Genomic DNA, 15,810 nt, shown 5'->3' with positions numbered 1-15,810 from the left:
TACTCTAGGAACTAACATTCACACAGAGCAGTGTACCTTACTCTAGGAACTAACATTCACACAGAGCAGTGTACCTTACTCTAGGAACTAACATTCACACAGAGCAGTGTACCTTACTCTAGGAACTAACATTCACACAGAGCAGTGTACCTTACTCTAGGAACTAACATTCACACAGAGCAGTGTACCTTACTCTAGGAACTAACATTCACACAGAGCAGTGTACCTTACTCTAGGAACTAACATTCACACAGAGCAGTGTAGCTTACTCTAGGAACTACCATTCACACAGAGCAGTGTACCTTACTCTAGGAACTAACATTCACACAGAGCAGTGTACCTTACTCTAGGAACTAACATTCACACAGAGCAGTGTACCTTACTCTAGGAACTAACATTCACACACCGTTGGCCATCGGGAGCAACTCAGGGTTCAGTATCTTGCCCAAGGATACCTCGACATGTTGACTGCTGGGATCGAACCCACAATCTTCTGGTTGAAAGGCGACCGCACTCCCTCACAGCCACAGTCGGATGTCTAACAGTTTAGTATGGCATGTCAACTCTAAGTGGTTTACAACTTCAAGAACCTTAAAGTGCAAAGAAACCAATACGAAAAACACAATTACATACAATTAAAACAGTCATTAAAGAGCCATGGAAATATAAGTAAAAACAAGATGGTAAGACACAGAGCTGCTATGATAAGACGTTGGTAACGGACTGATTTAATACGCTTTCAGCATTGATTTCAAAGAGGTGTTTTAACTACTTAAAGGTGGGGTAGGTAAGTTTGAGAAACCAGCTCGAGTGCGCTAAAATTAGAAAATACACAGCCGGAGAAAATCTGCCACTTCCTTCCAGAGCCCCTCCTCCAACGCACACGAACGCGCACATGACCAATGAGGGCACGAGATAAGTTTGTGCACAGGTGGAAGGCTGACAGGCAGGTAGGCCATCCAGTTATTTTAGCCGGGCCGGCTCAGATGATTGGTCGTGCTTTTTACAGTACTACGGCGAAGTACACACACTTATCTTGTGCCCTCATTGGTCATGTGCGCGTTCGTGTGTGTTGGAGGAGGGGCTCTATAAGGAAGTGGCAGGTTTGTTCCGGCTGTGTATTTTCAAATTCTAGCGCACTCGAGCTGGTTTCTCCAAAATTACCTAACTGTTAAAACGCATGCAGTTTTTATTCTCCACATTTCTGGAAAAAACTGCATGTGTTTTAACAGTTTAGTATGGCATGGCAACTCTAAGTGGTTTACAACTTCAAGAGCCTTAAAGTGCAAAGAAACCCATTGGAAAAGGACAATTACATATAATTAAAACAGTCATTAAAGAGCCATGGGAACAGAAAAACAATAGAAGAAGACAGGTGTGATATACAGGTTTAATGCTGAGACGGAACAAAAGGCAGCCGCAAACAGGAAAGCCTCCTGCCTCGATTTGAGAACTGCACGCTGCATGGTTTGCATTCTGGAAAGAAAGAGCCTATAAATCATGGCGTGTTCCACTTTAAGTGTCCGGTAGTCAACCAGCAGGCCTCCTGAGCTTCCTGCTGGACCTTCAGATGAACCCCTCCTTTTGTTATCCAGCATAAAAGATGGAATAACATCACTGAGGTTCACACACTCGCTGCAATGGAGGAAATCTGACATGTTGTAACATGGTGGAGAGTTTAATTATGGATATCTGTGATCGAGTCAGTCGCTCAAATGTTGCTGGGATTCATCAGGGTTCCTTCGTATCTTAAACAGTTGAACAAATGTAGATGAATGTATATATAATGAGGTGTTTTCTTAATATTGTGCTGTTAATTATAGTAACATCAGTTGTGCAGATAATAACCTTCAGTGCATCTTCACATTTTTAACCTGAAAATAAACTTTAGACTTTCAATGCTGTAAGTCACAAACACACATATTCCTAAAATACAATCCAATGGTAGTAAAGTCAAATGAACAGAATACATGTCATTTATATGAAATATATTCAAGTTACGTTCCTTTGTTTACTCGTGGAACATAGTGACATCACTATGTAAAACTCACGCTCCTATTGGCTAGTGCTCCAACACATTGAACGTGATAGACTAAAGGGGCGGGAGATCTCTAAGCGGTTGACCAATCACAGCAGAGCCGGCCAGCTAACCAATCAGAGCAGACTGGGCTCTGGTTTCAGACAGAGGGTGAAAAGAGGTGCTGCAGCACAGACAGTATGAGTAAAATTTAAAGTAGAGACATTACATACTGATATACACCTGAACATCAGCAGGAGAGGACTCTTTAAAGTAGAGACACTATATACTGATATACACCTGAACATCAGCAGGAGAGGACTCTTTAAAGTAGAGACACTACATACTGATATACACCTGAACATCAGCAGGAGAGGACTCTTTAAAGTAGAGACACTACATACTGATATACACCTGAACATCAGCAGGAGAGGACTCTTTAAAGTAGAGACACTACATACTGATATACACCTGAACATCAGCAGGAGAGGACTCTTTAAAGTAGAGACACTACATACTGATATACACCTGAACATCAGCAGGAGAGGACTCTTTAAAGTAGAGACACTACATACTGATATACACCTGAACATCAGCAGGAGAGGACTCTTTAAAGTAGAGACACTACATACTGATATACACCTGAACATCAGCAGGAGAGGACTCTTTAAAGTAGAGACACTACATACTGATATACACCTGAACATCAGCAGGAGAGGACTCTTTAAAGTAGAGACACTACATACTGATATACACCTGAACATCAGCAGGAGAGGACTCTTTAAAGTAGAGACACTACATACTGATATACACCTGAACATCAGCAGGAGAGGACTCTTTAAAGTAGAGACACTACATACTGATATACACCTGAACATCAGCAGGAGAAGACTCTTTAAAGTAGAGACAGTACATACTGATATACACCTGAACATCAGCAGGAGAGGACTCTTTAAAGTGGACCTATCATGCTATATTTAAATGATATATTGTAGGGCCATACCTATATAAGGTATATTTATACGTTTCTGTTTTCAAAATACCAAACAGATCATGCATTTTAGCCATGCCTCATTTCGCTCTATGTGCTGTTTGCTGTCTACGGGTCTGATTCTGCTGACCACGCCCCCCTGCAGGAGAGGGGAGACGTGCTCTGATCAGCTGCTGGGCTGTCAGAAGAGGGGGAGAAAAAGAGATCTCCGTCCTCCGTGTTTTATTATATAGAGTCGTTATTCATTTGTTTTAAAGCTCAATAAATCACAAAGAAGACCTTTGACCGGCACTTTTCTAATTTTGTCTGGAAGATTTAAACTTTAACGGACATCTTGACCGGCGAAAGAAACTGAAACTGAAACTCTGCCGCACGGTCCCCTCGTTCCTTGGAAGAGGCGGAGAGGTGGGTGTTTGTCATCTGCTGGTGGACTAACCGGAGAGAATTATGGTGCTTGCCTCGACGGGGAGGGATTGCATTGAATTAAAGCAGCGGGAGCAAACGCTTGCCTCGGGGAGAGAGAAAGAAAGCCACAGCGGAGAATAAACAGAAGGATAACCATGGTAACCAAGTCTTCTTCACTGTTTTTGTGGCAGACTACAGCTCCACTTACAGGCCTGGCATATTTATACTTTTTTTTTTTCAAAATACCAAACAGATCATGCATTTTAGCCATGCCTCATTTTGCTCAATTTGCACTTTTTTACCCCTGTTTTAGCAAGGGTTGATTCAGTGAGAACAGCACCATCTACTGGCCTGGCATATGTACTACAGCGTCTCCAGCACTTTCGAACGGCAATGGCCGTGGCTGTCTCCTCCTGATTGGTGGAGTTGGCCCAATAGCCGTAGCGCCACCGTCCTGACGTCAGGACAGTGTTCAAATCTGGATCAGTTTTTATCAGATCCGTTGCAGCCCCTTTTTTAGAGATTTGGGTATGGAGGAAAATAGAGAGGGTTGTGTTTTCTGACACTTGGTGAGTTCCCTGGAACACCGGAGACACATATTCATGTAGAAAAGACGTACACAAGTGCATTTTGCATGATAGGTCCCCTTTAAAGTAGAGTCTCTTGTTGTCATGTACCATGTGAATCCTGTAAACATCTGTGTTGTCTTGCAGGCGAGACTTGAGTACCTTGTGAAATGGAAAGGATGGGCGATGAAGTAAGAGCAGCTCCTCACTCTTTTCTTTCTGATGCACACTAAACTCAACATATGGATGAAATGCTTCCTGTTGTTTTCTTCATGTTGCTTCCTCCTTGTTTCCTCAGGCACAGCACCTGGGAGCCAGAGGAGAACATTCTGGATGACAGGCTGATACTGGGCTTCGAGCGAAAGTGAGTAAAGCGGCTTTATGTTTTAATACGAGTTTATTTATCGTGTTTATAAGTCTCGTTCTGCACAGAGTGAGGGGTCGTCATTAAGGGGTTCTTGGGTATCCTAAAAAGTATTAAACTGCACTAAAGCAAAGACTTAAATGGGAATGAATTGCCTTAATTCAATCTCAAAATCAAATCTTTCAGTTTGTGTGTACAGACAGAGAGATCGAAATACCGTTTCCCACAATCCAGAGGAATACAAATTACAAATATGTATAAAAATATGTATATACATAATCAACAGACACATGTATACATATGGGATGGGAACGATTAATCGAATATTCGAATATTCAAAATTATTCAGGTATTCAAATATGTTTTTGGGAGGGGTGCCTAAGTTGATTACATATGATCAAATGTAATAATTCAATGTATACGACAGAGCCATAGCTCAGTGTGTTAGGTCTAAAGGTGTGTGTTGCTCCGCTCAGCGGTCCCTCACAGCGGGCAGAGCTGCAGGTGCTGATCTCTCTCTCTCTCGTGTCCGGTTATACTTCACTCGCGTTCATGTCCAAATCCATCAGATCTAGTTCTAGCTAATGCTATGGCTGCAGCCCCTCCCTACACGCAGACCACGCAGACTCAAACCTCATCTGATGCCCACATTCCAGCTGAGAGGGTCTTCTCTACAGCTGGCCTGATTGTGAATCCCCTCCGCACCCGCCTCTCCCCTGAGTAGACATGCTCATATTCTTAAAGCAGAATGAGTATTGAATAGCTGCATCCTGTGATAGGCCCTGTGATAGGCCTCTGTTGTGATCGGGTTACGGGTTAGAGTTTGCCGAACTGAATTGGTTTTGACTAAAATGTAATGATTTTTCATAGACTAAAACTATGAAGGATAAAAAGGACTGAAATGTGACTAAAACTAATAACCTGCCAAAATGAACACGGCAAGTCTTTCATGTCTGTTATAAAGACACTTGAAAAGCCTTGTGCTGCTCACTGTGGTTTAAAACAGAGAGAACTCATCAAACTAAAGTGGTCACGTGACGGAGAACCTGACTGCACCTCACATCTTCTCTTTTGATCTGTTTTATTACCTCTCATTGTACCTTTTTGTATTGACCTGTTTCTTCACAGGGAACGGGAGAGGGAGATCCTCGGGCCGAAGAAACGAGGACCAAAACCCAAAAAACAGTCCATGAAGGTTCAGTTTTTCTCCAGCTTTATTTAACGTTCATGCATGAAAGATATCTCATTAATACAACAGCACCACCCGAAGTGACTTTGGGTCATTTTATTTACAATTCAGCGTGCACATATATAACATGAGTTGTGTTTTTAACCAGCATCACACAGTGGAAGCAATGCTTGTTTGTTTATTTATTTAATAACTTTGTGCATTGCTCCAGTTTGTACTGGTGCTTTTTAAATATGTTCTCATGTTCTGGGTACTTTTTAGAGATGTGTCTTCAGTGCTCAGACTGGAGGAAGCACCACTTGAATTATCTTTATTTGGATAATTCTATTTACAAATTAGCTTGCATAATAAAATAGTGCAAAAAGAAACAGAATAGAAATACAATAGTGCAAGAGAATAATGCAGGGCTCCACATTATAAATGGCCCGCTGGCCCGGAAGCACTGTTTAGACCCCCCGGGCCAGCATAACCTACTTTCCACTTGCCCGCTCGGGACACTCAAAAAGTTGCTTTAAAAAAGAAAATGGTCCTGTGGTGTTGGTATTTTGACTAGCAATTTTGTTCAATTGTTTCGTTCATTAACGCTACAACATAGCGTTTCGTGAGGCGGTTGTTGTTGTTGGATGAAAAGCTAACAGCTGTTTGCTGCGGAGCGCAGGGCCGAGAAAGTCTGTAGTGAAGTCTGTTCACTACAGACTTTCTCGCCACCTAGCCATTCGCCAAAATGTTTTCAATACCAGCGGTAACCGGCCAAGTGCCGGGCTAAAAACAATCTTCAAATAAAAGAAAGTCAGCGGAGGAGATAAAGGAGAGTGACAGGGAGTATGAGAAGAAGAGGGAGAGGAAGTTTCAACCACACTGGCTTGATCGATGGAGTTGGCTTCAATATGATGATATAAACAAGGTCTTCTGTCGGCTCTGTACATCAATGCCGACCTATGCTGACAAGAAAGTGAAGAGTAGAACAAATAAAGGTATTGGCTTCAGGGAAATGTCCCAGCAGGAGAATGAAGGTTCTAATCTAATCTATTACATAGCCATTACATGTCTAACTCCTGATGACAGGAAGGCAGAAAGCGCATTATGCAAATAATAATAATACTCATAATAATGATAATAGCAGAATTTTTTTTTTTAACATTAGCCGCGTTCACACCGGAGTACTTTTCCCCGTACTTTTCGCGTTTAGTTCCGTTAGTACCCCTTATGTCGCGTTCACACCAAAAAGAGTACTTAGTGCCGGGAACTTTTACCCCCATTTGTAGTGCCTGCTGAGAGATGGTACTTTCCTGGGGGAAAAAGTGCCCCAGTTCTGATTGGCTGGGCGAATTGCAAACCACGCCCCGTACAACTCTGAAATGTTTTGTAGAGCCGCCATTTTATTATCCTCGCATTAGCATTATTAGCATTAGCATTAGCCCAGCGCACAAACGCAGAGAGACTAACTTATGGCAACACAAAAGAAAACATGGGAGCGGTGGAGATGAGGAGGTGTCGGCGTTCTGGCGATTTACTCTGAAGGCTTCAGTAGAAGCTGCTGGGAGTCCCAGCAGCTTCTACTGAAGCCTTCCCCAACTCCGGGGACTTCCGGCCGGGGACTCCGGGTGGCAGTATACGCCGTGAAGTTGTTTGCTGCCTGCCAGTAAACCCAAAGCAGAAGAAGATGAAGTGACGTCAGCGGCTCATTTGCGTAATCTTCCCTCAGGGAAAAGTACTCCGGTGTGAACGCGATCTGTACTTAGTGCCCTGGGGTAATAAGTGCCGGGGCTCTGAGTGCCGGCACTGAGTACGGCAAAGTACTAGGTGTGAACGCGGCTAATGACTACAATATAATTATTTTAATAAACCAAATATGAACAATTGAGGGGCCGGTGGTTACAGTGGGGCCGGTGGTTACAGTGGGGCCAGTGGTTACAGTGGTTACAGTGGGGCCGGTGGTTACAGTGGGGGTCACAGTGGTTACAGTGGTTACAGTGGGGCCGGTGGTTACAGTGGGGGTCACAGTGGGGGTTACAGTGGGGCCGGTGGTTACAGTGGGGGTTACAGTGGGGCCAGTGGTTACAGTGGTTACAGTGGGGCCAGTGGTTACAGTGGGGCCAGTGGTTACAGTGGGGGTTACAGTGGGGCCAGTGGTTACAGTGGGGCCGGTGGTTACAGTGGGGCCGGTGGTTACAGTGGGGGGTTACAGTGGGGCCAGTGGTTACAGTGGGGGTTACAGTGGGGCCAGTGGTTACAGTGGGGCCGGTGGTTACAGTGGGGCCGGTGGTTACAGTGGGGCCGGTGGTTACAGTGGGGGTTACAGTGGGGCCGGTGGTACAGTGGGGGTTACAGTGGGGCCGGTGGTTACAGTGGGGCCGGTGGTTACAGTGGGGGTTACAGTGGGGCCGGTGGTTACAGTGGGGCCGGTGGTTACAGTGGGGGTTACAGTGGGCCAGTGGTTACAGTGGGGCCGGTGGTTACAGTGGGGGTTACAGTGGGGCCAGTGGTTACAGTGGGGCCAGTGGTTACAGTGGGGCCGGTGGTTACAGTGGGGCCGGTGGTTACAGTGGGGGTTACAGTGGGGCCGGTGGTTACAGTGGGGGTTACAGTGGGGCCGGTGGTTACAGTGGGGCCGGTGGTTACAGTGGGGGTTACAGTGGGGCCGGTGGTTACAGTGGGGCCGGTGGTTACAGTGGGGCCGGTGGTTACAGTGGGGCCGGTGGTTACAGTGGGGGTTACAGTGGGGCCGGTGGTTACAGTGGGGATTACAGTGGGGCCAGTGGTTACAGTGGGGCCGGTGGTTACAGTGGGGCCGGTGGTTACAGTGGGGCCGGTGGTTACCGTGGGGCCAGTGGTTACAGTGGGGCCAGTGGTTACAGTGGGGCCAGTGGTTACAGTGGGGCCAGTGGTTACAGTGGGGCCAGTGGTTACAGTGGGGCCAGTGGTTACAGTGGGGGGGCCGGTGATAATGAACATCGACTGGCTAAAGAGGGTTTCATCCTCTGATTCTATCTGTCTATCCCTCAGGCTAACGCTCACATTTTCTTTTTGATATTCTGTCTCTCATTCGTTAAATAAACCTACCATTAAAATGATAGACTGTTCATTTCTTCGTAAGTGGGTAAACTTGCAAAATCGGCAAGGGATCAAATAGTTATTTCCTCCACTGCCTGTCCCTCAGGCTGACGCTCAGACCGGAAACACACAAAAGCAAAGATAATAAAACATGAATAACACAGACTAGTGATAAATAAATATGTGAAATGCAAACAGATGAAGGTTATCGAGGCACTTCGGAGCTCAGGAGTTAACAGTCTGATAAGATCAGAAGTACTTATTGATCCCAATTGGGGAAATGTTTGTGTTGCAGCAGCATCAAAAGACATGGCATTGTACAATAAAAGAAAATGGCCCGTGGGATAAAACAGTTTTTTCTGTGTTTGACATAAGTTCATATTCCCTCAGGCTAACGCTCAGACCGGAGGAAGCCGAGCCTCAAACTCCCGCCCGCCTGCAGCTCGCTCTACACCGGGTCGAGCGAATCCTTCCTCCTCCTCCTCTTCCTCACCTCATCCACCCTCCTCCTCCGTGGCTCCTTCTCCCAAGCTCAGCTCCCTGGCCACCACCCACAAGCTGAAGAAGGACATCCACCGCTGCCACCGGATGTCGCGCCGCCCGCTGCCGCGCCCCGACCCCTCGGCCGGGTCCTTCCCCGGTCAGACCTCCAAGATCCACGTGTCCCCGTTCTCTGAAACCGTCCGGATCCTCAACCGCAGAGTGAAGCCGCGGGAGGTGAAGAGAGGCCGCATCATCCTCAACCTGAAGGTCAGTGCATGAGGAGAGGAACTGAGTACATCATGGTCTGTTTCAGAGGTGGGAAGTATTGGAGTACAAATACTTCGTTACTGTACTTAAGTACATGTTTCTGGTATCAGTACTTTACTCCACTACTTATTTTTCTGACGACTTTTTACTTTGACTTCTTACATGTTGAACCCAAATACCTGTACTTTCTACTTCTTACATGTTGAACCCAAATACCTGTACTTTCTACTTCTTACATGTTGAACACAAATACCTGTACTTTCTACTTCTTACATGTTGAACCCAAATACCTGTACTTTCTACTTCTTACATGTTGAACCCAAATACCTGTACTTTCTACTTCTCACATTTCCCAAACAGGCTGGTTCCTTTAGTTTGAATGTGTGTTTGGTGGCGTGATCATTATTATTTAGAGTCATTGCGTGCCTATTGATTTGAACACGATCCGTGTATCCATCATTTCCTGGTCTTCTCTAAGGCTGGAGCCACAAGAAGTTTAGTCAGTACTTCTACTTTCACCAGAGTATGTTTAAACAAGAGTATCTGTACTTCTACTTGAGTAAAGGATGTGTGAACCTTTGCCATCTCTGGTCTGTTTGCAGCTCATAGAGTCTTGTTGAGACCCCAAAGTGTTATGTTAGAAACTCCATGTATTCAATACCTTTAGTTACTTAACAGATTTGGGTTAATCATGTGAAACACTTACTCTTACATTTTGATGATAATATTTTTCTACTTTTACTTGAGGAACATTTTGAATGCAGGACTTTTACTGTAACAGAGTATTCCTACACTCTGGTACTTCTACTTTTACTCAAGTACAGGATCTGAGTACTTCTACTTTAACTCAAGATCTGAGTACTTCTAGTAATACTTTGTCCTCCTCCTCATCTGAAGGTAATCGATAAGCCGGTTCGAGGAGGTGCTTCTGGAAGGAATCACACGGTCGGGGGTCGGCAGAACATCCCGTCCCGAAACCGAATCATCGGGAAGAAAGCCGAGGGTCCTTACCGGCCCTTCCATTCCCCGCTGAAGATGCTGGGCTTCCCCATGTACGGGAAGCCATTTGGGCTCCAGTGTGGAGGACCAGTGACCTTCAGCTCTGCCCAGTATAACTCCGCCCCCTCCCAGCATAACTCCTCCCCCTCCCCGTATAACCCCTCCCCCTCCCAGCATAACTCCTCCCCCTCAAGTTCAGAAGGAAAATCCACAACAGGAGTCTCTGTCCCTCCTTCCAGCGAAGCTCCAAAGTCCAGTAACCCCGGTAAATAATGTTCTTTAAATGTTATGGTTGTTTTCTAGCTTCTTCAATCAATACAAAGTCACTTCAATATCTTTGGGAAATGTACATTAGTGCATAGTTACTAGCATCCTTACTAGCATCCTCACTGGCATCCTTACTGGCATCCTTACTGGCGTCCTCACTGGCGTCCTTACTGGCATCCTCACTGGCATCCTCACTGGCATCCTTACTGGCATCCTTATTGGCATCCTCACTGGCATCCTCACTGGCATCCTCACTGGCATCCTCACTGGCATCCTCACTGGCATCCTCACTGGCATCCTTACTGGCATCCTTACTGGCATCCTTACTGGCATCCTTATTGGCATCCTCACTGGCATCCTCACTGGCATCCTCACTGGCATCCTTACTGGCATCCTTATTGGCATCCTTATTGGCATCCTCACTGGCATCCTCACTGGCATCCTTATCACTAATGTACATTTCTCACAGATATTGAAGTGGCTGTTATTTTGTATATTGATTGTTGTGCTGTTATGTAGGTCTTATTGTGTGCATATGTATACATGTGTCGGTTGATTGTGTATATATAGGTATATACATATTTTTATGCATATTTTTATATATATTTGTATTTTTGTATTAGGGATTGTGGGAAACGGTATTTCGATCTCTGTCTGTACACACAAACTGAAAGACTGACAATAAAGTTGACTTTGAGTTCAAAGATTCAAAGGTGTCTCATCAGATGCTCAGCAGCGTCAGTGTAGAGATGGCTTTGAAGCTCTTCTGACCTGAGCTCCTCCAACGATGCAACATGTATAATAACATACAAAAATACAAAATAGTGCAAGAAGTCCATTTACATGTAAATAGAATATGAAATTAAATAATGTACATTAAGACAACATTAAATACGGTTTATTGCGGTGATAACTATTTAAATAAATAAGTATAACCGTGTTTATGTTTGCACCAAATACACAAAGAAAATGTTCTCTTGGAAATAACCCTGTTTGTGTTTCTGATTCTAAAGTTGGAGCCTCATCGTCTTCCTCAGTGAAAGACCAGGAGGACGAGACCCCGAAAGGTTGAACAACCCCATTTCACACTTTACCAACAATATCTCTTTAATACTGTGAATCCTGCATTTTCAGAAAAAAAGTTAGAATTTTGAGATTTTCAGGAAAAAATACATCATTTTGAGATTTTCTGAAAAATATCATTATTTTGATTAAAAAGTCAGAATTTTAGAAACAGATAATAATTTTGAGATTTTTCAGAAAAAGTCAGAATTCTGAATAAATATTGTCTTTATTTTTCAATTGTTGCAACAGTCTTTAAAACAGTGTTTCAAAATGGCTTTTAAAAAAGGACATTTTTCTGCTCCTTGCTTTACAATAAAAAAGTAATAATTCTGAGATTTGAGAAAAAAGTTGTAATTTTGAGATTTTCAGCAAAAAGTCATAATTTTGAGATTTTTCGAAAAATATCATTATTTTGATTAAAAAGTCCGAATTTTAGAAACGGGTAATAATTTTTAGCTTTTCAGAAAAAAAATGAATTCTGAGATTTTCTGAAAAAGTCAGAATTTTTCTCTATGTATTTTTTAATTGTTACAACAGTCCTTAAAATAGTTTTAAAAATAGCTTTTATAATAATACTATTTGTTGCCCCTTTCTTAAAATACCCAGAACGTTTTCTTCTTTCTGTGTCTTTGTTAACACTTTTTGCACCAAAGCAAATTCCTCATGTGTCAACCTTTATATATACAGCCTATGGTGTTAACCTTTATATATACAGTCTATGGTGTTAACCTTTATATATACAGTCTATGGTGTCAACCTTTATATATACAGCCTATGGTGTCAACCTTTATATATACAGTCTATGGTGTTAACCTACTTGGCAATAACATTCTTACTCCATTTCACACTATACCAACAATATCTCTTTAATACTGCGAATCCTGCAAACTATTAGAAAAATCAGTATGTTGAGAAAAAAATTCTGAATTTTGAGAAAAAAAATCTTAGAATTCTGAGATTTTCAGAAAAAATTCATACTTTTTGTGATTCAGAGAAAAAAAGTCATAATTTAAAGATTTCTGAAAAAAAGCCATAATTTTGAGCAAAACCAAAAAAATCATAATTCTGAGATTTTCTGAAAAAAAGTCAGGATTTCCAGATATCTGAAATAAATCAGAATTCTGACTGTCAATATTGTATCGTCTATTTTTTATTTGTAACAACAGTCTTCAAAACATTTTTTTTAAATAGCTTTTATAATAGTCCTATGTTTTGCCCCTTTCTTTAAAAGAAAAACCAGAATCTTTGTGTCTTTGTTTACACCATTAACACCAAAGCAAATTCCTCTTATGTGTCAACATAGCAATAAAACTGATTCTGATTCTCATGAAGGCAGGAAACGCCAGCTGCCCGACGACCAGAGCCCCGGCAACGAGACCCCTGCAGAACCCCAAATAGCGGAGGGAAACCCCAACTGGCACCCTGAGATGGCGCCCAGCTGTAAAGACGTGGTGGTCACTGACGTCACCTCCAACCTCCTCACCGTCACCATTAAAGAGTTCCCCTCCCAAAACACCGCCCAGTCCGAAGACCCCGAGACATAGGAGAGCACATGTTCTGAAGGAGAACGTACCGAGACCCAGAAAGTCTGTTTGCAGCTCATTTAAGATAAGACTTTATTCACAGTTACAAAAATACAATAATCACAGCAAAATGCCCTGTCGCGGCCTAAACCCCCAAAACACTCCAAAACGTTCCAGAAGCCATTTTGTAACTATTGTCCACATAAGCTATAATGCTAATTAACACAATGCTAGTTTACAAAACTCCGGCGGTTTCTATGTTCTGGAGACCCTACTATACATGTCTATCGTAACACTTTGGGCTCTCAACACAGGACTCTGTGAGCTGCAGACAGACCCTAAAGGGACATGGACAAAAGAAAAAGCCAGTTCTTTTCTCGAGTCACAGATACTGAGAGAATCACGGACATGAATTCATAGATCGATGCAGACTGGTTTACAGACTCTCTCGCTATCTGTTTTGCAGATTTATGCTGAGAGTGTTAATACCTCGTGCTGTAAACACATTTTAAAGCCCCTTAGACGAGTGTAATTTGTGATATGTGTGGCAATATGAGTGATATATCGATTGTCCAAGCGCTTAAACAAATAGCTCTAGGCCGAAATGTCCTTCAAATGAAGTCCGACAGTCACAGGAAGTTGTCCATGTCCCTTTAGTACCTCGGTACAAATGCCATTGATGAAGGAGGACAAATATCAGTGTTGCCCCCCTCCTCCCTTTTCCCCTTAGGTGTGTTTAGTTTTGCAATGAATGAAATGCAAAGTATCCGAACACCGCCCAGCCATTGAATAGTAAAAAGAAGAGCATATTTTTTTTACAAGAAGTGTATCCATTTGAAAACGGGCAGCTAATACGCCCTCAAATTGCCATATTTTGTCCACATGCACACAGCACTGACTCTGACTCGTGGATGGAGGTGCCGTTTGTTTCCTCTCACACACACACACACACTGGCTTCAGGTTGTGTGAGCTTTTATCAGCCTGAAGGAAACACTCTTTGATCCACAGGGTGTGAAGCCCCTCCTTCCCTTTAGTCTCACATTGCATCCACACAGCGAGGTAAACACAATGCACTTGACTGCATCGAAAAACAACCGATTTGTATGTAGTTCATGAATATTTGAAGGCCTTTTCCTCCTCCTCCTCCTGCTCTCTTGAACGCATATACATCCAGTATTTATATGCACGCACAACCTAAAAAGCTAAAACAGTAAGTTATTGCTCTCTCTCTCTCTCTCGCTTGCCTTGTGTTCTCACGTACCCCCGCCTCCTGTCACTCGTCCGACTCTAAAAGTGAGTTTTTCTTCTTAGGGTTAGATCTAAGGTCCACGAGCTGAACACACTTCAGGCCGAAGCTCCAACGAAACGCAGCTAAATCAGTGTTTTATTATTCAGTGTGAACATGTTTCCATCACTTTCCTGTTCGCTGTGCTTTTAGTAGACGTCTTTGCAAACACCCAGATAACGCCCGACATATTGGACTAACAAATCTCCACCGCTGACCCGAAACAACGCCAGAAAACCCCTTTAATACAAACACATCTCTAGGATTTAAACCGTGAAACAGCAGAAATACTACGCCCTCACGCCCTCATCGATTGTATTTGTTACATTTTTTTTACATTCATTATCTTGGGAAATGATCCAAGGAAAGCATTTGTGATTTTGAGATAATGCCGAAAAATAATTTGTGATTGTGACAATTTTATTCTCGAGATCAAACGTGAATTATCTTAATTAAACAATTAGTGCATTTTCCCAAGAAACCAGGATATATAATTAGGAGTAATGGAACTTTATTTAGATATTGATTGATATATAATCACATTAATTAATAGGGTTTTATATTTGTATTATTTTAAGATAAGTGCGAACAAACCTTGTGATCCATTTTATACGTTTTATCAAGATTAAACGTTGTTTGTCATTATCTCTAAATAACAGATGTTGTTTCTGCAACAACACAGGATCATTTTCTATAGACAACAACAAGATACTCACATAATCACGTTAACGTACAGCAGGGTTCTGTCTGCACCCTCAAACCAAAATGCAGATTTTCCTCGTACAATGTTAAAGTGGTCCCAGAAAACAATATTTCTGATCCTCAAAAACGGTATAATTCCTCCAGAAATCTGAGCATCATACAGAGCGTCAGACGGAGGAGACGGCTTTGTTTTTACAGAGCTCCGACGTCACTTTTTTTGTTTACGTCAGGAGACATCTTGTTTACGTCAGGAGACATCTTGTATACGTCAGGAGACATCTTGTTTATGTTACGTCAGGAGACATCTTGTTTACGTCAGGAGACATCTTGTTTACACCAGGAGACATCTTGTTTACGTCAGGAGACATCTTGTTTACGTCAGGAGACATCTTGGGTGTTTCTCAATGTCGAGGAAGGCTGCTCCAGAGCCACTATTTCAAGGATGCTACGTCATCGAGTGCCGCCGAAGGACTGTTCCAATGTCAAGGATCCTTGGAATTCTACCGAGGCCGGCGTACTTCGTTGCGGGACATTTTTGAGGCTGCACATGTGTAGACTCCGCAGTTTTAAAATCCCCACAATGCTTTGCGCACGGACCAATTTCCAAATCTTTGGTGGAAATTGCGCTCCAT

At 43.1% G+C, this 15,810-nt stretch overlaps 1 protein-coding gene across 2 annotated transcripts in view; it reads left to right on the top strand.

Moving 5' to 3' along the window:
- The window catches only part of cbx6a (chromobox homolog 6a), a 17,162-nt gene extending 1,610 nt beyond the window's left edge, over window positions 1-15,552 (top strand). Inside the window, exons 2-8 of one of the 2 annotated variants that reach the window (XM_034132844.1) lie at window positions 4,127-4,170; window positions 4,278-4,343; window positions 5,472-5,538; window positions 8,977-9,336; window positions 10,234-10,600; window positions 11,616-11,669; window positions 13,004-15,552. In XM_034132844.1, coding sequence (XP_033988735.1) covers window positions 4,127-4,170; window positions 4,278-4,343; window positions 5,472-5,538; window positions 8,977-9,336; window positions 10,234-10,600; window positions 11,616-11,669; window positions 13,004-13,065 — 1,020 coding nt within the window. In that variant the 3' untranslated portion in view covers window positions 13,066-15,552. Of the gene's footprint in view, window positions 1-4,126; window positions 4,171-4,277; window positions 4,344-5,471; window positions 5,539-8,976; window positions 9,337-10,233; window positions 10,601-11,615; window positions 11,670-12,999 lie in introns of both variants that reach the window. The other variant, XM_034132843.1, reaches the window with a different exon arrangement.
- The last annotated feature ends 258 nt before the right edge of the window (window positions 15,553-15,810 follow it).

Source organism: Trematomus bernacchii, unplaced genomic scaffold, assembly GCF_902827165.1.
Source record: "Trematomus bernacchii unplaced genomic scaffold, fTreBer1.1, whole genome shotgun sequence".
Lineage (NCBI taxonomy): Eukaryota > Metazoa > Chordata > Actinopteri > Perciformes > Nototheniidae > Trematomus > Trematomus bernacchii.
This window is presented reverse-complemented; position numbering and strand designations above follow the sequence as displayed.